This window comes from Cyclopterus lumpus, chromosome 8 (assembly GCF_009769545.1).
Source record: "Cyclopterus lumpus isolate fCycLum1 chromosome 8, fCycLum1.pri, whole genome shotgun sequence".
NCBI classification, from domain to species: Eukaryota; Metazoa; Chordata; class Actinopteri; order Perciformes; family Cyclopteridae; genus Cyclopterus; species Cyclopterus lumpus.
Genome location: NC_046973.1, coordinates 20,146,255 through 20,171,784, shown reverse-complemented (window position 1 = coordinate 20,171,784; position 25,530 = coordinate 20,146,255). Strand labels below are relative to the sequence as shown.

Below are 25,530 nucleotides of genomic sequence, written 5' to 3'. Positions count from 1 at the left end.
CTTTCCGAGCCGGACCCAAACAACAAAGCTCTGCTCCGCTCGCTCTTACGAAGTGAACTTCTAGAAAAGGAGCAGGGTCAAACGATTGTTGAAACATTCTGTGGCATTTTTATTTTCCTGGTTTGGATATCGGTGCTGCAGCTGCACCTAATCCCCACAGGAAAAGCCTTCATCTGGGACTGATTTTAGAGCGCCTTGGCCAGGATGGGAGAAAGGGGGGGGGACTGTTCTGTGAAAGGCTGATTCCCCTTCTGGGGCGCAGGCGTCTTCTCAATCCATCTGATTAAAAGGGAGTTTGGCTCAATTACACCCAATGACTGGGCCCTGCTCCCAGGCACAACCCTGCTAGGAAAACAAACAGGAATAGATTGTGGAGAGTCAATAGAGGGTGTGAGTACGCGCATCACACCTGGGGCACTCTCATGCATCTACCGCAAAAGAAGAAAAAAAACGTCTCTCTTTCTCGGCTAACGGCGCCGTCTGTCAGCAGTTCTCGCCTCAGAGGGCGAGTTATTTGTGTAACCCGTGACTGGGTTGGGGAAAACAGTCGGCTCTCCCGGGACAGGCTCATGTCCGACAGCATGGTGTACTGGTGGGCATCGGGTCACCGCGTCGGGTCTGTTTTAATCAGCCTCATGCCAGAAATGAGAAGCAATAGAAGATGCATGCGTGTAAATGCCTCCATGGCCACAGGAGCAGAGCATCGGTAGTGACCGAGGACGATTACAAGGGTTAAGGCCAGAACCTTCTCTGAGGTTCACGGTTTGTCATGCTGAATTCGAACCAGCTGACCCTCGGAGAGTACGTCGCGACACGATCACGAGCTCTTCTAGAGGCACACATCATCTGGACGATGCTGTGTTAATGCCGAGTGCGGTGAATCGGTGTGTGTAGCTGTTAAAGGGAGGGAGTGTGGATAATTATCATGACGTCTCAAAAGCATTTACACAGCAAGCTGGTTGCAATCGTGCCCAGTTGTAAAGTTCACTGATTGCAGCCGGCTTAGCAGCCCAATTAAACTCATTATTATAATTTGGGTTTATAAAAAAGGGAAAAGTTTGAGGGGGAGAGCGGTACACAGAAATACACGTTGTTCTCCAATGTCCAGATCTGTATGGAAAACAGGCAAGAACTAATAGCTACCTCTGCACAGTTAAAAACTCCATCACACTGCATCCCCTTTTTTTAAGTCTTCATTTCAAACCCAAACCAAAAAGTAAACATTCCCCCTCCATTAATCTCCATCCAAATTATATTCCACCCACAACCCCATTTTACTGGCTGAAGCTCCCGGGCCTCCTCATGTTGTGACACTCCAAAGAAAACAGTCCTACTGAACGTCGTGGACGAGGTCTGCTAACCTGATACAAGCCAGCCTGCTGCTCCGATTACACACCATGTTTACCACGGCCCTTTTAATTCAAAACAGGCAAGAAAAAAAGAACAAATCCATCTTTATGTGCAACCTCAGGCCCGAAATGTCAGGGAGGAAATGCCCCTTTTCGGATGTTTGGCTCTGAGCTTCCTCAAGTGGTTCAATCGATCAAGTGCAGAGACAAATAGAGACAAGGTCTCCTTTTGATTATTGTGTAGTGTTTTAATGACTATAATAGCTGCTTTGTTACACAAAAAGAGACATGGTCTTTGGCAATGCTAAACTAAAACCAAACTATCCACAGAAAACCCAGCGTGATAACCTGAAACTATTAAAACCCTGAAGGCCAGAATGAGTGAAAGGAGGCTCAGACACAAGCCTCCATCCCCCAGATGCATTTCATTAAAAATATGTTGACCATTACCTTGAAACAGGCCAGCTATTTCTATTATCAGCGTTTGCTGATTGCGTAATACGTCAAAAAAGTCTTTCGCCGGCGCCGAGATGGATTTGACTAAATAAGAAGTAGTGATTTCATTTCCTCCCCCAATTTAAGTCCTGGAGCCTTGTTTACTCTCGACAGTGTCCTGGATGTTTCCCACTGTGGAGATTAGCAGACAAGAATGAAACCTCGGCTTTGGTCAACGCTGCAGCCGTCTAAGAGATACGCTCTGAATTCCCTATTAAATACTTTTAAAACCAGCTTGATACAAATGGGAAAAACTCTAAAGTTGCTCCACCAAAGTCAAATAGAGAAAAAAAAGATCCCCACGGTCTCAGAACATACGAGACGTACCGGCGTTAAACTCTTTTGTCTACTTGTATCTTTTTAGAGACATGTTTATCGGAATGCACAGCTTTGATTGGCCGAGCAGCGTCACGTTAGTCGAGCTGTGAAAGGAAACATTGTAGCAAAGAAGCTTCAATGAGAAAGAAGGACAAGGCCACTGCCTACCTGTTTTATATCAGAGCTGGTCTACAGGCATCTGGGGGGGGATGTGGCCTTGGGGAGCGATCGCTCTCCGACACACTATACCAGCATGTGATAGCATGTTTGAAGTGAATTAATACAGGACACACTGCAGATGGGTCAGGCACACACCCCAGCGATTATGTTCAATGAAAAATAAAATCACAGTATATTGAATAATGAGTATCAAAATACAAGAAAACTAAAAAAGGGCTTTTCTTAAACTCAAAGCTAATATATCGTATAAATCTAATGTGTCAAGACGGTGGCTGAGGCGTCAGGAACGCTGAGCGGCTTGTCGACAGTTTAGCGTTGCGCCATCATCACGATGACAACACGGCGACGGCCGACACTAAATAAACTTCGGCATTCTTCTGTCTACGAGACGCCAGAGAGACAAAACATTAAGAAAATGAGCTACCGTCGGAGGTTTTAGCAGACAGACAGTTCTGTGGGTATTTTTTTTTTTTTTTTTTTACAGACTTTGTAAAGATGAGCATCAAAATAACCAAAATTGCTTCGGTAATAAGAATCATCAGATATCCACCGATATCCAAACAATGCAATGAATCCCAAAGAGGGACTCGGACAGGCCGCTATCCGTCTCACTCAAATGGAGGAAGTGGAGATGAGTGGAGAGCAGAGAGAGGAGGGAGAGAGGAGGTTGTTGTTTAGGACCCCGCTGTGTCAACTCCTACACATCCAACCGCGCACACACACACACACACACACACACACACACACACACACACACACACACACACACACACACACACACACACACACACGCAGGGAAGAAAAACAATCACATTCCTAAGAGGCTGCTTCCCTGCTATAGTCTTGGGCTAAAATAAAAACGGTATACTCCTTTTTACATAAATTTACGTTATAGTACTGTATAGTTTTGGTCCTCGCTGCAACCAAACATGGGCACATGCAGACGCTCACATATCTGCCAAAGAACAGCTGTGGAATCTGTGCACAGCTTTATCAAAGAGAGCCATGAGCAGCTACCTTTCTGCCTTTTTACGGTAATAATCATTATAATAAAATGTATTTGATCCATCACAGCTTGCTGAATCGCCTGGCAAAGTACAGTATGCTCCAGTTTGGAATGATTTGGCCCACCGTAAGAGCACTAAAATGCATGAGTTGGATCTAACAGAGGACCCCTCTCTCTCTCCCACCCTCCCTCTTCTCCTCCCTCCTCCCTCCATCTTTCCACTCCTCTCATCTCTGGAGCCCGGCCACGCTCCTGCTCTCCTCCGGTCCTACGCAGCCGTGTTTGGGAAAATAAACGGAGCGATTTGGAGAAGGTCATGGACAGAAATGACAAGCGGTGAGCTGAAGGGAGAAGTGTTGACACGAGTGTACTGCCGTCTTGACCCTTCGCAGTGATTATAGACAGAGGGTCTCAGAGGGAGGACAGACGTCTCTGTGTGCGTCTCTGACCCAGGAAATGGCCAGAATGTGAGGGACAGTGTCAGCTCTGGGAGGTCTGCAAGGCCCTCCAGCTTCACGATGTGCAGAGGCCCCTTCACACTTCATTCAATGCGTGTGTATATAAAATACCACACAGCAATATCCACATTCCAGACATTCAAGTACAACACTGTCCGTGTCATGACCGTGTACGTTATGGGGGGGGGGGGGGGGGGGGTTCACACTGACTCACCCGCTGGAGATGCCGAGTGACGTCGAGCTGATGGAAGAGCTCAGCTTCCTGCTGTCCCAAAGCCTCACCTCCCGACTGCGCATCTACACACGCAACAGGAGAAGTTAAGTACAACAGATGGGCTCAAACTCAATGAATAAAGAAGTTACTCTTGTGAATCGTCGTGATTTTTGCAGTGTTGCATGATGGGTAATTTGCACTAATTTAAACCGTCTCTATCCGTCTCGGAAACCAAGGCAATATATTGCAATGCGTGTAATCGGTGCATGTTTGTGCATGATAGTGTCGCTCCGTTGTTTTGTTGGAGGAACTATATATTATACACTATATATATATATATATACACATTTTATAACTTGAACACTTAAAATGGTAGAGACAATTAATACACAGACACAGCCAGTGAATATGAATTCACAAGTCTTCACCATAAGCTCACCATATCAAAGCCGGTGGTGAGTAGCAGCTCGTCTTTGGCCCACAGGATGCGTGAATCCTTGTTGCTCTGAAGGCTCGTGGCACTCTGCGGGACAAACAATGCAACGCGTTCACATTAAAAACATCTTACTCAACCGCCCGATCCGCACTTCTTGAAGTCAACACCCTTCGTGACGAAACCTATACTTTAAAAATAACTTTGGGAGGTATAGTTCGAAGATAACGATGGAGGTGATGAGTGAATGACGTGCAGGGAAGAGGAAGAGAAGACAGACGGGACTATTCCCGGGAGCCTCTGACAGATCCCTGGACAGGACAGGACTTGTCCCGTGAAAGGAGCGCTTGTTTTTGTTGATGCAGTAGACAAGGTGACTTCTGGCCTGCATACAGCTTAGATTACTACACTGGGACTCCGCGTCTGTGTTCACGGTACTGACACTTTTGTTATGTTGTTTCCATGGGGAATATATACAGTATACGAGTCAAAACAGCACCGCCGATATGGGTTTGATTTATAAAAAAAACAACCACAGCATTGAAATGAGAGGATGTGCATGTGTGTATAGACATGCATGTAAAACAGGAGCGAGAGTGAGGGTCCATGTAAGTAAGTTAATGTGCCGTGACATCATAGATGACACAAGAAGAGACACGTTGTCATTCAACTTCTTCCAAGTGTGTTTTTTTTAAGTAACCGGGTCTGTAAACCGCCCTAAAATCATGCTATTTAGAGCTCGTCAGTGTCGGCCATTGAGCCCGTTGGTATCTCTGTACTAATTCTAGAGTCACAGTGAGCTTTCCCATAAGGCATCGAGGTCAGCGACGGCGTTTACATGGAACAGGAGTCGTCAGCCCCTTCAGCCAAATTGTGTCTCCCCAAATTACCGTTGTCATTTTTAATGGCCACACACACCGTGAGCAGCGTGTGTGGACGTCTGTGTGTGACGCTTGTTTTTATTTTAAAAGGCTCAACGCTGACGACCTTTGAACGGGAGCGTGCCGCCTCCTTCTCGTGTCACTGTTAAATGTCCGCGGATGACAAATTGCTCCTCCGTTGACGCACAGCTACGTTTCAGAAGTAGTGAATCCAGCTGGAGCACATGGGACACAAACACACGTGGGCCCCCCCCCCCCCCCCATCAACTCAAACTAAAAGCCCACTTCCTTTTTCTCCGACGCCACTCTCGCCTCACGCCCTTCGGACGAGTGGTTTGAGGACACCGTCGGGTGGAAAGGGAGGAACGGAGGTTTTGGTTAAATCTCTTGAGACGGACACGAAAGTCAATATCAATAGTTTATATATATATATATATATATATATATATTTTAAGATCTCTGCCACGTCCAACATCACGATGCTATACTGTATTCCATTTTTGCCCAGTGGAAGTTTGCCAAATAACAGATAGAACATGGATAGTTTTTACATTTGCTTCTGTACAAATTAAACAAGATATATAACGTGTAAATTAGTGACCTTTAAAAAAAAGGTGTTAGTAGGCATATTTTCTTTTGTTGTAAACTTAATACATAAATGAATACAAAAGCTTTTGTGACAAGATTTATTCCCACAATGTTTGACTATTTCCGCTAAATGTAAAGCTCTGGATAAATCTTGTGTGCTGGAAGCATCGCTATCAGTCAACTATAAATCATCAACGCCGTCAGTTGAATGTGTGCTTAAAGGCCAGTTTATTGTTCTCAGCTATGAGAGGACTTGACATTTTTAAATGTTGAGAGCACGCGCTGACATCGAATCACGGTTTTATTCTCAGATGTGCACTTCTGCCCCTCTCTCAGGGATGATATGTCTCCGTCCATAGCAGTGTTTTATTGGACACCATTTGTATGCAATACAGATGTTTTCCGGCTCCTGGTATGCTCCCAAATAGCTTCATACACTAGTAGGGATTAGAAAACCGGCTCTCAGACACGTTGCTCTCAACCGACGGAGTTGATAATAAGTCCTGGATTGAATAAACACTTAAATCGTGACTCAAGATCATTTTTCATGCCTCGTGCAGGTAACTTAACTCATATATGCCTCGATAAGTCCCCCGCAAGTGAGTCATTTGAAAAATAACCCAGATGTACGAGAGAGGTCCAGAGTAAACTTAGACCTCCAGAAAAGCGATAGAGCAGAAAGGCTTTAAAGCCAGCGCAGTATAAACAGACAGGGAGGTAATTCATTGCCATGGAGCTGTTCATCACCGGCTGATTTCCTTCCAGGGGCAAGACGATGCTGCTGGTACTCGGACCAAACTAGGAACGAGACGAGCTCCGACTATTTGAATCTGCTCACGGTCTGTTTGACGTCCAAACTGCTTTTAGGAGCAACATGTGATTTATGTTTCTGTCTGCAAGCAGCTGATTCCGATTGTCTTCGTCATGTTACGTGGAAGAGAAAACGGCACCAGCTCTGCATCGTCGCCTCTCTTTGCCACGTTCAGCTGTGCATCGGCGTGACGACTGCCAGATGAGTGTCGGATTGAATCTGTGTGTTTCTTAATATCTAATAGGACGAAAGGAATCCTGGGAACGACACTAAGCTCACGTGCAGACTAAGTTGAGCCCTGCATAAAGAAAATCCGTCATTAATGTCAACAGAGGAAGTCTATTGGCTCAGCGGAGGTGCCAACGTAGATCATCCAGAAAGAAGTTGGGACAGATCAAGACATTTTTCCACAAATACCCCAAAATATCAACCTGCTGGTGTCAGTCGGGGATCACCACTTGATCGTCTGGGGACCAGAAATGTTTTTACCAACTTGCATAGCGGTCCATCCAATAGATAATGGGATGTTTCAGCCTGTACCACAAGTGATGCCCCTCCGCAGAGCCACATTGTCACCCTGCCTTTAGACCGGACTATAACGTGGGGAGGATAAAAGGACAAATTACTCCTTGAGGAAGTGAATGAAATATATCACCTTTCCTACGAACCGCATCTGGAGGAGACGGGCTTAGCGTTGCCATTACAGCATCCCCCAGGCCTTCATACGCTGCCTGGGCCAATCAGCTTCAGGGCTGAAGGCAAATAAACCGGCCTGACGCCTCTCACTGCAGACAGCTACGCATGCTCCGTGGATCACATTGCCGTGATGTCATCCTTCACCCGGATGTGAAGGCGCGTGCAGCCTTGAGCCTTTTTGACAGAGATGTCATCGGGTTCTCGGCAGCTTGAGGGATAAAAGTGCAATTGAGGATCAGGGGTCTGCGCTGGGCCTCAGCTCACCTCTGAACAGCGTTCCAGCTAAAGGAACGTAACACAGCCGCTAGAAAGCTATATTACTGCTAACACCCCGGGGCAGCCAGAGGACACAACATCTGGACCTTGTGTGTGTGTGTGTATATACACATGTTGCCAAAGTATCCCTCCTTTGCCGTCATAAATTTAACTCCAATCCCACTCGTGAACCTTACAGACATGCAACGAATCGATCATGACACACTTAAAACAAACGGGGAGAAAAGAAGAGCGAGGACAAAAAAAAAAAAAAAGACAAATGTTTTTCCAAACACAGGATCCAAGCAGATGGGATTCGACCAAAAAGAGAAGAAAGAAAGAAATGGCGAATGACAAAATACGCCAAAAAAGGAGGTGTAAAGAATCAGATGCACCTGTTTGAGTGGCTGGGTCACATGCACAATAAAAAAAGGAAGGAGAGAAACCGACATCATATCTGGGAAAAGAATATCAAGTCTGAGGTGGGGAAAATATTTTTTCCAGACTGCTAAATAGTAGAGAAAAAGAAAGTGTTACGTAATTACAGGCAGGGCTGACACTACGGTCCAACACTTGGCAGACAGAGACGTCGACACAGTCGGACAATTATGGTTTTAAAAGTCTAATACATATTTCTCCTAATAATAATCCCAATAATAACAATGAGAATCCCTCCATGTCCTTCTCCCTCAGCTCTTTTACCTCTTCAACAGACTGAGTGAACATTTGTGTTGATTCACCCACCGGGACGAATATATCAGGTGTCTCTATGCACATATGGTCTCTCTGTGTGTGTGTGTGTGTGTGTGTGTGTGTGTGTGTGTGTGTGTATCAGCATAATGGTGGGGAGGGGGGGGGTAAGTATTTAACAATGAGTGTGAGTGGTGTAGAAATCTATTTAGTGCGTTGAAAGATTGAGTGCTTATTTTCTCAACGTCATACAGTCTTATTATTCAGTATAATGGAAGATCCTCCACTCAGATAATGTTTGTGTAGAGTAGATTAGAGTCATTCATAGACACCTGCTCCGAAATGTGAAAACTTATTTGTCATTTCACATCAAGTTTTACAGTCCTCCTCTTTTTTCATATTTTTTTTTTTTTTTTGTATTAGCAAAATATCGGACAATGAGGTTTCTTTGAGTTTTTGTCTGTTTTCTGGTGCACTATATTGCTTTTTAACAGACTAGTTCGACATTTTGCCAAGTTCTTTGTATCGGTTTGTTAAACATGTAGCTACAACCGGCAGTCGTAGTAGCTTAGCTTAGCATAAATACCGGAAACAGGGTGAAACAGCTAGCCTGGCTCAGTCCAAAAAAGGTAGCAACTCTAAACCTCACTCACACATTATGCGTTTAATCATGTATAAAAAAAAACTAAATGTAAAAATATCCAATATTTATGCTAAGCTAACAGACTAAGCTAGGCTAAGGGCTGTAGCTTCATATTTATCATACAGGACATGAGCGTTGCGTCGCTCTTCTCATCTTAGCAAAAATAGCAAAGAAGCCCATTTCCCCGAAATGTCAAAAACAAAGAAACTCGAACAAATAAAAACTATATTGTAACCCGTTTAAAGTTTGACTACAAGACAATTCTTAATGGTGCATATGCATAGTTTCCTCTGTGTTGGGCCGCTGCCTTATTGTCGAGTTCATATTAACAAAAGGAGTCTGTTTGCTGGTTCTTCAACAGTTCTTTGCCGTGTTTACTCCAACGGGCCACAATGCAGCCACAGCTGCAGCCACTCATCTCTTCAACCTTCTCCTTATTTCCCCCTCTGCGTCTTTTCTTCTCAGATAATCATCACTCTTTTCCTTTAATTTCCCCTCTAATCAATAACCGTTGCCTTGGAGCTTTCATCACCCTTGAAAACAGACTCCGTCTCGGTCTTCTCATCCGCAGTAAATTAGTCTTTTCGGCAATTTACTTGGTTTTCTTCATCCCGTTCTGTCTTTATGGCCCATTTAAGGATTCACCATCTTGAATGCAACCGACTATACAGAAGCAGACCGGCTTCTAGAAATATGGCAGAAGGGAAGGGGAAAGAAAAAAGAAGCAAACTTGGGGGGGGGGGGGGTCAGAAGATGAACATCAAACCAGCCATTTTATTCTTTCATTTACTCTGCCGCCTCCAGACACTCTTTCCGCCGTTAATTGGAAACATCTTGCATTCTGCTAATTTAGCCAAAAAGTCCAAAAGCCACAAGCCCTCCTCTTATTTTCTTTCCGTACTCCTTCCTCTGCTCTCTCCCTTCCTGAAGATGAAAATGAATGTGCGAGGTCAGAAGCTGGGCAGGGAGTGAAATCTAAGAAAACGACAACATGGAGTAAACCCCTTAGCTGCAGCTGTAACAGCATAAACCTGAGGAGTTGAACTCGCAATCAATGAAGTCGGCTTATACTGTACAATTTCCAAACAATTCTTCAGTAGCAAATATAACTATTGTGTCATTTAAAACTTCAGCTAGGTCCGACTTCTACCGATTCAACTCCCAGACTGTTCCTTTCATATTCCTCTCGCCTGCAGTCATTCTCTCTTCCCCCGTCTCATTTCCTTTGTGTCAGCAACTGAAAAACTAGCTGAGATGTGAGCAAACAGGCGTACGAGCACAGATACGGGGGCCAGGTCTATTCTACAGACACCAGGCAAGACCTGCAGCCCCTGGGGAGGGACTGGTGATACGACCTGGACCGATCCCCAGTTAAATATAGTATCCAGCTAGAATGGGATATCCAGAAGTCTTCCTCTTTTCCCTTTTCCATCCCTACACTCTTCCTTAAGAACGAGCGTGGAGGGGTAAAGATAGGACACAGAGGGGGCTAGAGAATAGAGATAACCAGTGAGAAAAAGGCTCATTAATCTTACGGGGATCAGCGGGGATTTCCTCATTTTCATCCTACACAGTTCCCAAGTACGACATTTCCAATATTTTATTCTTTTTATCATAAAGTGACAGGTGCAATGCTGTTATAGACGCTGTGACGGTCTCAGAGAAATCTAATAGTACCATGTACGCATAAATAAAGTCCTTTTTTTTTGTTTTTCCCCACATACAACATCTTGCAGATACATAAAAACAAAGGTGACGTTTCAAATTTCTTTTTTTGCTGGGCCAAAAGTCCAAAAAAACTAAGATTTTCTGTAGTATTCAGGTATCATCACATAAGAACATCAAGAAAAGCAGCAAATCTGGAACCAGATAACCATCAAAATAGTTTATCAGTTTACTCTTAAATCAACAACTTTATTAAAAATCAACTAATTGTTTAAGCCCGACCTCTAAAACTCTCAAATATCATGAATCAGCGGCGACAAAAAGTACTGGCCCTAGAAATCATTCTACCCAATGGAAAAATAAATCAAGATCGGCAAAGAAGTGGCATTTATTGTGAGATCAGTTCCCCGATTAGTGGATGACAGAATTAAAAATGAATGACAAAGTGTTCGGTAAAGAGAGAAAGAGGCTGTAGTGCAGGTTAAACTTATGTTTCGGGGGCTTCGTTGAGTACAAGATGTGCTCAGGTAGCCACAGTCCTGCGTTCTCACCGGTGTCGGCTTTCAAGAGCTGGCACGACACTACCATAGCCCCACAGTCTCTCTTCTGTCATCATTTAAAATGCATATACCTTTCCAGATCATAGATGGAAAGGGCTACAATTATGTGAAGGGAGATTTTCTTTCATTTATTTTTTCGTTGTGCAGGTTGTTTTCTATCCACAGATCAATTGGTTTTTATTTTGCTTATTTTGTATGACAGACGGGAAGAGGTGATAGAGCATCCTGAAAAAGGGTCAACTCAACTTTTTTGGGGATGTACATAATCCCCTTGATACCATGGTGTTATTGGTAGAGCCATGAATCAAATATCAAGATGCTGTGAAATGCTTTTCCGAACTTAAAGCCGAGTCCTCCTCACGAGGTGGCGGCTGCAGCGAAGCAGACCGGCGTTGGGATGTTTGGTCCAGAAACAAATCAGTTTAACTGCTGTGCAAAAGTGAAATGAAAGACCGGAGCGGGAGGAAGGCTGTGATTATTGAGCCACGGTGCTAATTGGGCCGCGCGGCCACAATTAGAAATCCAGCCAGGTTACAGTGCCAGTTCTGGGCTGTGGTCGCCCCTCTTTGGGGTCTGGGGGACAACAGATTGGCCCCAATCCCACCACACTGTGGGGGGGACTGGCACCCACTGCACTGTGCCTGTACTGGCAGGGTCCTCCATCTGGGAAAACTACCCACGGCGATAGAGGCTGGTCTTGGATCAGAGCATCACACGGAGCTGGTTGGTTCCTGGAACCAACACGATTAACGGGACCACTCGATTGCCTGAATCTGTGTTTCAGTCCAAAAGAAGCACTCGAGAGCCAGAAGAGATTTCAAGTGCATGTTTGGTGATCTGCGGAGTTTTTTGATGGTTATTGCGGTTGAAGTTCAAGCAACGAATATTCTAGAGATGCACTTAGTGGCCACGGACCTTTAAATCCAAACAGACACCCATAGGACAGGAAAGAGGGCTAATGACAGAGGAGGATGAGAATGATGCTGCAGACGACAAAGAAACCTCCCGACAGCCGGCCGGGGTCGTTGAGAATCTGCACGCCAGACCTGCTCCGTAGAAACAAAGAGATGATTCTTTGGAGTGGTTATACTTCTGAAGAGAGAAGTCCTGTTCGTCAGAGCAGGAGCACACGGCACGCAGTTAACCATGAAGCCTCTGAATCCCCGCCGCCGGCCCTCCAGTGCCTGTTGTCATTTACGACTCTTTTCGTACAGTTGGCTGCCTTTGCTCCCTCCTTGAAACCACTTCATAGAGGCTTCACATCTTCAAAGTGCCCCCACACATTGGTATAGAAGCATTTGTATAGACGCAAACAGGATTTCGCTCGGGAGGCACACGTGTGCGAGGCATGTCGTGTAATTTGTGTACAACCATGGGTTCATTTGTTTTACAAGCTTTTCTTATTCGTTTGCTGCAATCAAGGTGCGATATTGGAACTTCTCTGCATCCACGTCAAGGACTTGAGAAATCATTCATGTCAAAGCGGATCAAACAAGTTGTGATTATAAATGACAGCAAGCAGGCGTTGGCCTAAAGTGACGCGCGTGTGCGAGGGGATGAAGTGTGTAACATGCTCACCAATGCTGAGGCGTATATAGTTTGCAGAGCACGGGGCGGCTTGATTGATGTCCTCATCTTCACTGTGCTAACACACGCCTCAATCTCCTGCCCCCCCCCCCCCCCAACTTTACCCCGACATTCCCCGCTCCGCTCAGGGAGAACTATTTAGCTCTTGCATGAAACTACAACTTGTGGGAGAACCTGCTGTCTTAAGAAGCTCAATTAGTAAAAAGATGACCCCAAGGTTGGAAAAGGATTTGGCATTTATAAGACATGGGGGAGATTTTAGGGCCCCTATGCTCACAGAAACAGGGGGAGCATAGAGGGGAAGACATTCGGCACCAATGCAGGTATGCAGCTGTGGCTCCGGGGGGGGGAGAACAGGTCATCGACTGCACAGTTCCAGACACTCCCCTTTAAATAAAAAAAAAAAAAAGGCGCACACACTGTTTTTACTTAGATTCACAAAACACAAGGTTGAGTCACATGCATGTAAATTAACAGCAACCATAACTGACTGATGAGTCAATTTTGATCAACGTTGGTCAATTAATTGTGATTACGCAATATGGGAAAAATGCGTCCCATGTCAAATTGTGCTTAAGTGTTTAATATGATAATCATATCAGCAATGTTTATATCAACTAGTGATTTATGACGTGCGTTAAGATTTCGGTGAAATACCACTTCATCTGTTCTGTTATTTTGGCAATTATCTCGTCTTATTTTATTAGCGATATATAACGAGTTTGACACTCCAACTAGCAAATGGTAAAGGATTGGATAACAATTTGGACAACTGCGAAGAGTAATTCTAATAATTACAGAAGACTGCTGAAATAACAGAAGCTACAAATACAATTACACAGAGACCAAATCAAATACCAGGTGATATAAATCCAATAAAGGATTAAAAGTAATAAATGTCAGACCTCATTTTCCTGTCTCAATCTGGGCATGCCGAGACAATATGCCTTACAACTTGGCTTTGCATATCGTGCAAAACAGAAAACACAAGACGTAATCTTTTTTTCCAGTGCGAGCGTGCTCGAACTGAGAGAAGCACAACATAAAGTCAGTTATGTCTGTTCAAACGCTCCCCTCTCGTTATGCAGCAAACCCCGGCTGACCCCTTAGCTCACCACCAGCACGATTAAGCTAGCACATGGAGGCTGACGGAAATAGCGCCAGCGTTTGGTCAACCTCAGGTCAGCTGGCCTCGCCACAGATCCAGCACACGCTGCACTCCCCTCGGGGCTCTCGGCGGTTGGTCTCAGCTCTGTCCCTTTGGGGGCCTGTGCATGGAGGTTTATGTCGATCTCATCCGACAAAGCCTGACTGTTGCTGCTCGGTCTGATTCAGAGTAAAGTCCTGCGTGCTCGTCTATATGCGCATACAGCAAGCTGCCCGACGACCCCATCAACCCCACTCGAGCTGTACTCTTACAGGACAAACATCAACTCACACACACAAACGGAGCCTGCTGCCGTCAGCTACTTGCACGCCTTTAAACCCGTACACTTAACAACCAAACCGCAGTAAATTGATCACTTGCAAAAGAACACGGGATAGATTCACACCTCATTTGCCGTTATGAAAACCCCAAATCCTTCCTGCTTTTGTAATACCTCGAGGAGCGGCAGGCTGACGCCAAGTTTAAGACAAAGACAGTGGAGCAGGGTGCAAAAGGATCTTTAGAGCCACAAAGGTAGTGAAGGACGAACTGATGTGAAGTCACACGGGACAATTGTGCTGATGTCAACGTTCGTAATTCATTTATTGTATTAAATCAATTAAAAAAGGACGACAAAAACTTCCCAAAACAAGCGTCTCCCCCATGTGAACTGATCTCAATCTCTTATTTCATGATAAATATTTCACACAGATTCCTCAGGACTCTTCACTCTCAGGAGAAAAACAGCTGATCGTCATCAATTTCTGTCTCCAGGTGTCACCCACGTGTGTGCGCAGGGCCGTAATTAGTGGAGTTGTAATGAGGCCCCCTGCTCTTCAAACACACATGTGAGCAAAGGGCTCCGTCGCTGCCAGCTGGCACCCACTCTCACCCCCTTTTCCTCCAAAGAAATTCTTCAGCGCTACCAGAGCACACACACCCGCAAAAAGAAAACCAAACCCTGTTGATTTGCTCAAGCGGCTAAATCCCCTTCAAACTTCAAAACTCATCCACGTCTCTTTCGAGCAACCAGACCGACCAACATTCATTGACTCATCCACACACACACACACACACACACACACACACACAGATTATCTCTTGGTTTACAATGAAAATAAGTGCATACAGGAGTTCAGTCATAAAAACTAAGCATGGACATCAATCGTATTTGAGACTCCATCCAATGGAATATCCAGATTTTGTGCCACAGTTTTGCTGAGCTGTCCAGGACCGCTAAAACCCTGTTCCCTCATTAGGAAAGACTGCTCTCCGCTCTGCCAGAACCAGTCAAACCATAATGAACACTGGCAGCCAGTATCACAGGGAGCTGAACATATGGTGCGAGAGGAGAAGAGAGTCAGAAGAAAAGAAGTGGGGGATCAAAACATCTGGGCCGAGTTTACCTCTGGTCCTGAACCAGGGTCAGATGAAGAAAGATGCAGGCGCAATGCACGGTGCAGGAGGATTTTGGGGGTGAGAGAGGGTGAGTATCTAGAAAGAGACAAAGCCCATGAGTGAGCCAGTGGGGTGAGAGAGGGTGAGTATCTAGAAAGAGACAAAGCCCATGAGTGAGCCAGTGGGGTGAGAGAGGGTGAGTATCTAGAAAGAGACAAAGCCCATGAGTGAACCAGTGGGGTGAGAGAGGGTGAGTATCGAGACAGAGACAAAGCCCATGAGTGAGCCAGTGGGGTGAGAGAGGGTGAGTATCGAGACAGAGACAAAGCCCATGAGTGAACCAGTGGGGTGAGAGAGGGTGAGTATCGAGACAGAGACAAAGCCCATGAGTGAGCCAGTGGGGTGAGAGAGGGTGAGTATCTAGAAGGAGACAAAGCCCATGAGTGAACCAGTGGGGTGAGAGAGGGTGAGTATCTAGAAAGAGACAAAGCCCATGAGTGAACCAGTGGGGTGAGAGAGGGTGAGTATCTAGAAAGAGACAAAGCCCATGAGTGAACCAGTGGGGTGAGAGAGGGTGAGTATCTAGAAAGAGACAAAGCCCATGAGTGAACCAGTGGGGTGAGAGAGGGTGAGTATCTAGAAGGAGACAAAGCCCATGAGTGAACCAGTGGGGTGAGAGAGGGTGAGTATCTAGAAAGAGACAAAGCCCATGAGTGAACCAGTGGGGTGAGAGAGGGTGAGTATCTAGAAAGAGACAAAGCCCATGAGTGAACCAGTGGGGTGAGAGAGGGTGAGTATCTAGAAAGAGACAAAGCCCATGAGTGAACCAGTGGGGTGAGAGAGGGTGAGTATCTAGAAAGAGACAAAGCCCATGAGTGAGCCAGTGGGGTGAGAGAGGGTGAGTATCTAGAAAGAGACAAAGCCCATGAGTGAACCAGTGGGGTGAGAGAGGGTGAGTATCTAGAAAGAGACAAAGCCCATGAGTGAACCAGTGGGGTGAGAGAGGGTGAGTATCGAGACAGAGACAAAGCCCATGAGTGAGCCAGTGGGGTGAGAGAGGGTGAGTATCTAGAAGGAGACAAAGCCCATGAGTGAACCAGTGGGGTGAGAGAGGGTGAGTATCGAGACAGAGACAAAGCCCATGAGTGAACCAGTGGGGTGAGAGAGGGTGAGTATCTAGAAAGAGACAAAGCCCATGAGTGAGCCAGTGGGGTGAGAGAGGGTGAGTATCTAGAAGGAGACAAAGCCCATGAGTGAACCAGTGGGGTGAGAGAGGGTGAGTATCTAGAAAGAGACAAAGCCCATGAGTAAACCAGTGGGGTGAGAGAGGGTGAGTATCTAGAAAGAGACAAAGCCCATGAGTGAACCAGTGGGGTGAGAGAGGGTGAGTATCTAGAAAGAGACAAAGCCCATGAGTGAACCAGTGGGGTGAGAGAGGGTGAGTATCTAGAAGGAGACAAAGCCCATGAGTGAACCAGTGGGGTGAGAGAGGGTGAGTATCGAGACAGAGACAAAGCCCATGAGTGAACCAGTGGGGTGAGAGAGGGTGAGTATCTAGAAGGAGACAAAGCCCATGAGTGAACCAGTGGGGTGAGAGAGGGTGAGTATCTAGAAAGAGACAAAGCCCATGAGTGAGCCAGTGGGGTGAGAGAGGGTGAGTATCTAGAAAGAGACAAAGCCCATGAGTGAGCCAGTGGGGTGAGAGAGGGTGAGTATCTAGAAAGAGACAAAGCCCATGAGTGAACCAGTGGGGTGAGAGAGGGTGAGTATCTAGAAAGAGACAAAGCCCATGAGTGAACCAGTGGGGTGAGAGAGGGTGAGTATCTAGAAAGAGACAAAGCCCATGAGTGAGCCAGTGGGGTGAGAGAGGGTGAGTATCTAGAAAGAGACAAAACCCACGAGTGAACCAGTGGGGTGAGAGAGGGTGAGTATCTAGAAAGAGACAAAGCCCATGAGTGAACCAGTGGGGTGAGAGAGGGTGAGTATCTAGAAGGAGACAAAGCCCATGAGTGAACCAGTGGGGTGAGAGAGGGTGAGTATCTAGAAAGAGACAAAGCCCATGAGTGAGCCAGTGGGGTGAGAGAGGGTGAGTATCTAGAAAGAGACAAAGCCCACGAGTGAACCAGTGGGGTGAGAGAGGGCAGAGAAGAAGCAGAGCATGCGGCGTAACGCAGGCTAAAAATGTCAAGCCAAGCTCTGACTAATAAGAGGCGACATACAAATACATTATTATCAGCCATGAGAAGGTCAAAGGTTAAAGGGATTACAACGGTTAGATGGGGATCAACCTGCTAATTGGCAGCTTGACCTTTGCACAATCAAGAGACATATTTCCTGCCAGGTGTTTCTGTCCATCTTCATGAATGAGAGCTGAGAGATTTCTACAAGCAGGGGACATAGTGCATCACGGTGTTGCTATGAAGAAAATAAAGGTGATCCGTCACAAAAGATGTGTTCATGTTTACATTTTTCCTGTCGTCATACATTTCCTGGGGAGATACAAATGTGTGGAGGAGAATGCTGCTGCGTGCACAGAGGTATATTTCCACTCTGTCATGTTTACATTTGGAAAAGAGAAATGCATGTTAAACACATATTATTCAGCCACACTAAACAAGCAGAAACAGTGAGAGGCCGGCCATTAAATCATGAAGGTTATCACGAATGGTTTTCGTTGCAGCCAACGAGCATGATGGGGTGTGTTGGCTATATACATGAATAGTTGTGAAAGCGCAGAAGCATTTTTTTGGCTCGGTTTAAAAAAAAAAGGTTAAAAAAATCAACGCTCAGCATTTAGTAAAGCCGTGACATATTCTTGGAATGAGCCCCCGCTCTCATTATATTTTACATTTCAGTGTTGACATTATTTTGTGAGAAAGAATCATTTGTTGGTACAACAGAATACTGAGCGTTTTGGGGGGGGGGGGGGCGGCTGAGGGTGAAATTTCCACATCTGTATCAATATATTTTAAATAACTAAAACCTTTTATATGATAGTCTTTTGAACCCTGAAGGATGAATGTGTCTTTGAGCTCATCCTCCTCAACTGGTGGCTCAAATCTGAGAGGCCCTAGCATCCAACTATTAAACTAAATGTGTATTATTTTTTCAACAAAAGTCAAATATTCTATAACATGTCTATTAACCAATTAGTCTCCAGTAAATTATTGGCTTAAAGTAAAACTTGTATTAGTTCTGTGCTCAATTATTTCATAAAAACACAAATCCATACAGATTAGAGCCAAACAATGCTGGAAAACAATAACAATATATAACTTTATGGCAGCGTATAAAAGCCGGTATGACTGGCTGCTCTTAGCCACCTCGAGCAGTGAGACCGCTGTGCTTTTCCTGGGCTCAGCCCAACGTTCCCAATCCCGTTCCAGCCCCTGGTCCTCTCTAATTTCACCCAAAGCAGCAGAAGCTTGAGCTGAAAAAGAGGAATCTGGCCCCCAAGTCCACACAACTCTTCCCTTTTCCTGTCTGCTTCCTCGTCCAGAGACCGCAGATCGACGGCTCTACGGCCAGCGCGGGCCCGAAACTATGAGGGGTATTTTCAGCACTGTAATTTGAAGCACACATGGTATACATACAGACACACACACACACACACACTCGCATATAGAACACCACACTCGGCAAATACGTGGACATTGGGGATAAATCAAAAGATACAATAACACAGGGGAGAGGAGACGTAAATGCCCAATAAAGGCATGTGTCCTCACGTCCACGAAAACAGCTGCTTCCATTAGGACGGGTCAGCCTGCCTGTTTTCTCCCCCGGCAGCTCAGTGCAGGAAAGCAGGGCGGAGGCCCGACTACATGGAGACGTGAAAGAAACCCATCTGAAAACAAGAGGCCTGTGTGGGGAGTTGCAGAACCCAGAATAGCAAAGAGAGTAAGAAAAACACAGCTTACATTTAATGTTTATCTTTGGTGCTGGTCATTTATATCCAGGGGGGGGGGGGGGAAAGAAAAAAAAATGTATGCAGAATAATTTGAAAAGCTGTGTCACAGTAATAGTAAGTAACACAACTTCTAAACATTAAGCTCTTTAAGCCAAGATGAACGTTGGAAGATGCATAAAACATATTAGCTCAGATGTTTGTTGGAGAACCCTTTTATTGGACAAGAAACAGACAACAGAACAAAACTCAATCTACTCTTCGTAGGGAAGAGAGGAGCAAAGAGGAGCCACATGTACGGACACGCACTCTCCCCTTCGGTGCCAACTACCTAAATACAACCGCCTGCAAGCTCGCACACACACACACACACACTGATTACAGATGGAGTATATACCGTTCCTCCTGTCCAGGACCTTAATTACCCTGCAGCATCTGATTTCCCATAAATACAGCCAGGGCAATGCTGTAATTAGGGCCTATATTTACCCCACCTGGCTAGCAGAGAACCCAGTTGAGTGCTGGCCACAGGGATGAGCCAGGCCCACTCGACTGCACTGCCACGGGTGGAACCAGGACACCAGTGGACACCAGCTGTGTCCCAGTTCAAGGGCTGGGACCTGGATGGGGGAGGGGGGGGGGGGGGGGGGGGGGGGGTGCACAGGTACACCTCCTGCCCAAATAAGACAGACTAGCCTCACGGTGCATTCAGGCCAACTCAAGTTTATCAGCAATGACTGACTCTCAAAACAACATCCGATGGAAATGAGTTAATTTGTGCACACAGCACACTTTGTATATATGTAACAGGGAAACACAAAAAATACTACGCTTCACATTAATGCCCTGCAGTTTAGAGAGATGTTCTTACAGACGAGGACAACTGACTGGCTCTCGTGGAAGGAGGCAAAACAGAACTCTAAGTGAGGTTACAAATGCAAATAGCTTGGACACTTATCCGCCCCGTTCTGTTTACTTTGCGGCCATATTGGCTTTTCCTTGCAATCACATCAGATCCACAACAACAAACGGAGCAAAATGCAAACTGGAGGAAATGCACTGAGCCCTCGGATCGGGCACAAACAATGGAACCGCTGAAGCAATGTGAAATGTTGTGTTGTGTTGTGTTGTTGAATATTTCCATCCAAATTACTGGCCTCCATTAATTTTCATCCACTTATCCGGGATCATGTTTCAATGTGTGTAGAGTGCATCACCTTAAGCACCCTTTAAACCCTTCCTCCAGTTAATAGGAGGTTAATAGAGCGAGTCACACGCCAGAAAGCTGTCGGGGTGAGGCTCCGCCCACTTGACTCCAAACTGAAGCAGGACCTCGGGTATTTCAGAGGGATGGGCAGACAACAACGAAACAAGAGGATGCAATACTAAAAAAAAGGGAAGACCAACGCTCATAACTTTGATCTGGGTCCCAACTCTTCTTTGGTTCGAGGTGGTGAAGCCGTGTGTTGGTCCGTGGCAGTGAGGCCAGATTAAGGTGGGAATGAAAGAGGAAGAGAGCGGAGGGACTGGTGCTTGTGGCTCAATGGTCTCTCTGTGTCCCGGTGGCACTCTGGTCTGAAGCAACCTTTTGTACACCGCAGATCATTCTTCAATTGGAAATGTTGTTGTTAGTTTTACCATTTGTTTTTAGTTGTTTTTATTTGTTTTCTTGCCTTAAGAGCGAGTTTTGGAAAATCACAGAAGGAGAAGAAAGACGAAGGAGATTGTACAAAACAAGAGATGCTGTCTGTCACCGTGGTAGTCACATAGTAAATGAATCACACACACACACACACACACACGTAAAGTCAAATATATTAATATTGTACAGGAAGCAGAGTGCAGGGAGTCCAGGAGTTGTTCTTGCCAAAAAAGATGAAACTTAAAAACTCATTTCTGGGTTTAAATCCGGCCTTAGACCTTAGTCACATGTTTTTCCTCTCTACGGTCCGTTAAAACCACCGACAACGATCTAATGAAGTAAAAATACCAAAGAAATGGCTGGAAAGTCCCAGCAGCACATCCCCACCACCAGGAACCACTGGGCTCGTACCGGAGACGCCGTTTCAGACACACAGACTACCAAACGCCGCTTCAACCTAAACTAATGAGACCCTCTGTCTGCAAAAAGTGATTCGCATCAAGATGAAAATGAACATTTTAAAAATCAGGCAATCTGGAGCGCTGCTGAAAAGCAATGGAGAAAATAAATCAATTTAAAGCGAATAAATCAGCGTGTTAAAAAAGGCAAATGACCTGGACTTGCACCGTGGAGGCCTTTCTAAGGATGAGTCCATGTGCACCTTTCTGGACTTGCACTCTGCACCGTGGAGGCCACGTGCACCTTTTTCACTGCCGTCTCCCTCCCTGAGAGTCAATGACATCACACACCTATGAAACAGTGCGTCTTTCATGGCGGTGTCAAAGTTTAAAAAACACATTCCAAACAGACACACACACACACACACACACACACAGACGGATGCGTGAACACACAAATAAATCCTCCTCTTTCAGACTTCCATACACGGTGCGCTGCCTTCCAGGTGATTCTGTGCTCAAACATTTAATCTGCTGCGGCATGTAGTGTTTTTGCAGGATTCCTCATATTTACAAGTCGGAGAGCCGACGGCCTAAATAAAGGCAGACCGAGCATCTCGGTAATTAAAAACACACCTGGGAGGTCCACCACTGAAAACTGTGAGAAGATTTCCTCGACGCTGACCGGCCTCTCACAACACACTCGCCACCCTCCCCTTACATTTTCATCTTCCCTCCACACACACACACACACACACACACACACACACACACACACACACACTCTACCAGTCCACTTCCTCATTGCTGCTGGTGGTGGCGGAGTCCTATTGGCTCAGGCCCGGTTGTCACCGATTCCCAATGAGGAAAGCGGTTCATGGTCAGTTAGTGTGGGATGGGCCCCCGTGGGAAGAGGAGAACAGGGTTTGTGTAGCACAACTATAACTAAACAGTAGCTGCGTCAACATGTTTATCACTCAATGCAGTTTGGAAAAAAAAAAATGCATAGTTTTCCTTAAATATAAAGTTATGTCGTACTAAATAAAGGGTTTTCTAAGTTGGATACAGAGAATGAATACAGCGTGAATGTTGGTACAGATTGCAGGTCGCCAAGGTTGAAAGGCTTTTCCTTACATTAATAAATATTATTTTCTTAAAAGCAATTCGTGAACATAAAATGGATTGAGGTTACGTGATATACATCCTGATACTATCCTTCTACTGTCTGGTGCCAATGACTCAGTGGTGACAATTCTAAAGCGTTCGAGTTCACAGACACAAACAATTGAGTGGCAGGTGCTGTTCAGTGACCTGCCACAGGAGGCAGGTGAGGGAAATACGTCACTTGGCGGCATCTGATTTCCCTGTTTTCTAAGAGCAGTTGCCAGGTGTCAATCAGGGCTTTATAGGGACTTACCTGAACAGGTGTCAGCTGGGCTCTGGGGTCAAACACTCGCAGCATCTTGTCCTAGACAGACGATAAAAGTTCTTAAAACACACATATGTTGAATCGACATATCTCTAGTTTTCAACAAAAGTTAAACATTAGAACCTTCATGAAGGGAAGGACCGTTATATCGAACTGCAGTAGCTGTATTATTAGGTGTACCTGATGAATGGTGCAAGATTTAAAGTTCTCACAACTAAAAAGGGGAAAGGAATCAAATGCAAAGAAACTGAAATGGAATTCTGAAATGTTAAAGCCACACATCAAAAGCATTGATGAAAGGGAGCCTCCACCTCAACATAATTCAGTTCAAGAAGGACACAAGCGCTCTGAAGTTTGGCCATTTATCAGCGCGACCCGACTGATTCATCGTTGGGCAAAAGGCAATCCAGTGAACTCTCCAAAAGTCTCATGTGCCTTGACCCCGGTCAGCCCAAACACGCATTTGGCATCAATCACAGCAGCCAATCAGAGAGCCTCCTGCATGAATGAGGGGAAATGGGGCCTAATGGGATCAGGCTGTGACCAGGACATGCGTGTCTGCAGCCATGTCACTCAATACCACCGTGTGATCACAGCAGCCATACGGGCTGATAGCAGGCAATAAGGACTTAGACTAAACTCACATGCACACGTCAAAGTTAATCAGGAAGCTGACATTGAGACAGTCAAGCCCCCCCCCCCCCCCCCCACACACACACACACACACACGTTGCAGTGTATGTAAATTACAGTGGACAGGAAGTAGACATGGACCCACGCTGTTGCCTTAGCAAATGATGAGCGTGAGCTTCAGCTGCTCTTCATCCTGATCCGGATTTATTTGCTCTTTATTAGCTTGAATAGCAAACGGGGAGATGCTTAATGCGCTTTTTTTCCCCCCCCCTCTCTCTCTCTCTCTCTCTCTCTCTCTCTTTGTTTGTGTAGCTGCCCACCCACGAATATGATGCCCCAAGGCAATGTCTTGAGGCCTCTGTGACCTAGGCCTAAGCTCAAGGCTCAGGGAGCAGTGCCAGACCCCCCCCCCCACACACACACACACACACACACACACACACACACACACACACACACACACACACACACACACACACACACACACACACACACACACACACACACACACACACACACACACACACACACACACACACACACACACACACACACACACACACACACACACACACACACACACACACACACACGTGTCAAAAAGGCCAAAATCTGTCTCGAACTATCTCTGACCTGAAAGCATTGATTGTACCAGCTCAGGACCCACACATTCCAGTAAAGGTTGGTTAATAAACTTAAATAAAGAACCGTGCTTTCAGTTCCTTCACCTTGCAAAACCCCTTTAGAATAACCACAACCACATACATCTACTGTTCATATTGTATGTATATACCAACACACATTAAGTTCACTCACTGACATATCAACCCCAGAGTTGGTGTGCAAACTATCTGGCTGTGCAAACACACAGACGAGAGGCTACAGACGTACAGATGTGTCCACCAAGCAAAGCAAACCACACACACTCTTAAGCCTATGACAATAACCCATATAAACACACACACACACACACACCACCTCAACTCATAAATGCACAGATGGAGGGCCATCACAGCCGTGTGTGCATACGTCTGTGTGTCTGGAAGCAGCTGTTTAATCAAAGTGACGAAGCCTCGTTCTCAAGCTGCTGTTAATGAGTTTTTCTCTCTGCGAGTTTGCTGCACACAACATTCACATGTAGGCAAACCGTCCACCGGCGCTGGGAATCTTCAACCGGGGGCGCCCTCTCTCTTTACTCGTCAAACACGCCGCGATGCCAGCCTCCCCTTCCCAGTATCCCGTGGTGACCGGCATCAGAGCATTGTTGCGACTGCAGGAGCGCCTCGTCAATTATTCCATCTCACCAGGTGAACATGTGGTACGGAGTTCAGTTATAACGTGACGTTTAAAATAAAAAGGTAGACCGTGGACCATCCGTCCAGCGACACCTCGACAACAGCATACCGCCCTGTCCCGTCCATCATTCAGATCAACACTCGCTCTACCTGAAATGAATGGCGCCTTTCTCCCTCCAAGTATGTCATAAATATACATCTCTCTCTAGATCTAAATGAGGCCTGTCATGATTCCTGCTATTTCAGGGTGGGGGGAGAAGTCTCCCCTTCATCTTCCCCCGAGCCCTGCGCCCTAATGTTTACCCTGTGAGAGGGCCAAGGGATTGGACACACATGTCGGCGGGCCATATTTGCTTTATTAAGTTGGATTGGAGAGATTGAAAGGGGCCTTTTGGGTTAAATGACGCCAGAGCCCAACAGGGCAAGAACCTCAGAGGCCCCCTAACTCTGATCTCGGCTCACATTTCCCCCTTGCCCCCCCCCCCCCCCCTTTTTTTTTTTTTTCCAGGGACCTGGTTCTTTTTCAAGGCCGATGGTCGGGGTGGTAGCTCTGGCGTGGATGATTATCCTGTCAAGGCTAATGTCATGATTTGGACGGGGCCTGTGACGGGTGGAGTAATTTGTTACCTGTCAGCACAAAGACAAACAACAGGGGTTGGACTGACAATCATACACTTTAATTACCCACATGTGGTAGATGTCGGAGTCAAAGTGTATCCACCTCAAGCACGAGTTAACTCATCATGCATTGTCAGAAGTACACACCGGGGAGGGGGGGGGGGGGGGGCCCTCTGCCTCTTTTTAACACCAATCGCTGTGTGTCTGTTTTCAAAAAGGATGCAAATAAAGTGA

General features: G+C 45.9%; 1 protein-coding gene across 1 annotated transcript in view; it reads right to left on the bottom strand.

The window, feature by feature from the left end:
- coro7 (coronin 7) overlaps nucleotides 1–25,530 on the bottom strand; it is a 92,424-nt gene that overhangs the window by 60,780 nt on the left and 6,114 nt on the right. The window contains exons 7-9 of the mRNA XM_034539132.1: nucleotides 22,739–22,789; nucleotides 4,460–4,543; nucleotides 4,021–4,103 (exon numbers count right to left, since the gene is read on the bottom strand). Of these exons, the coding sequence (XP_034395023.1) occupies nucleotides 4,021–4,103; nucleotides 4,460–4,543; nucleotides 22,739–22,789 (218 nt within the window). The remainder of the gene's footprint in view (nucleotides 1–4,020; nucleotides 4,104–4,459; nucleotides 4,544–22,738; nucleotides 22,790–25,530) is intronic.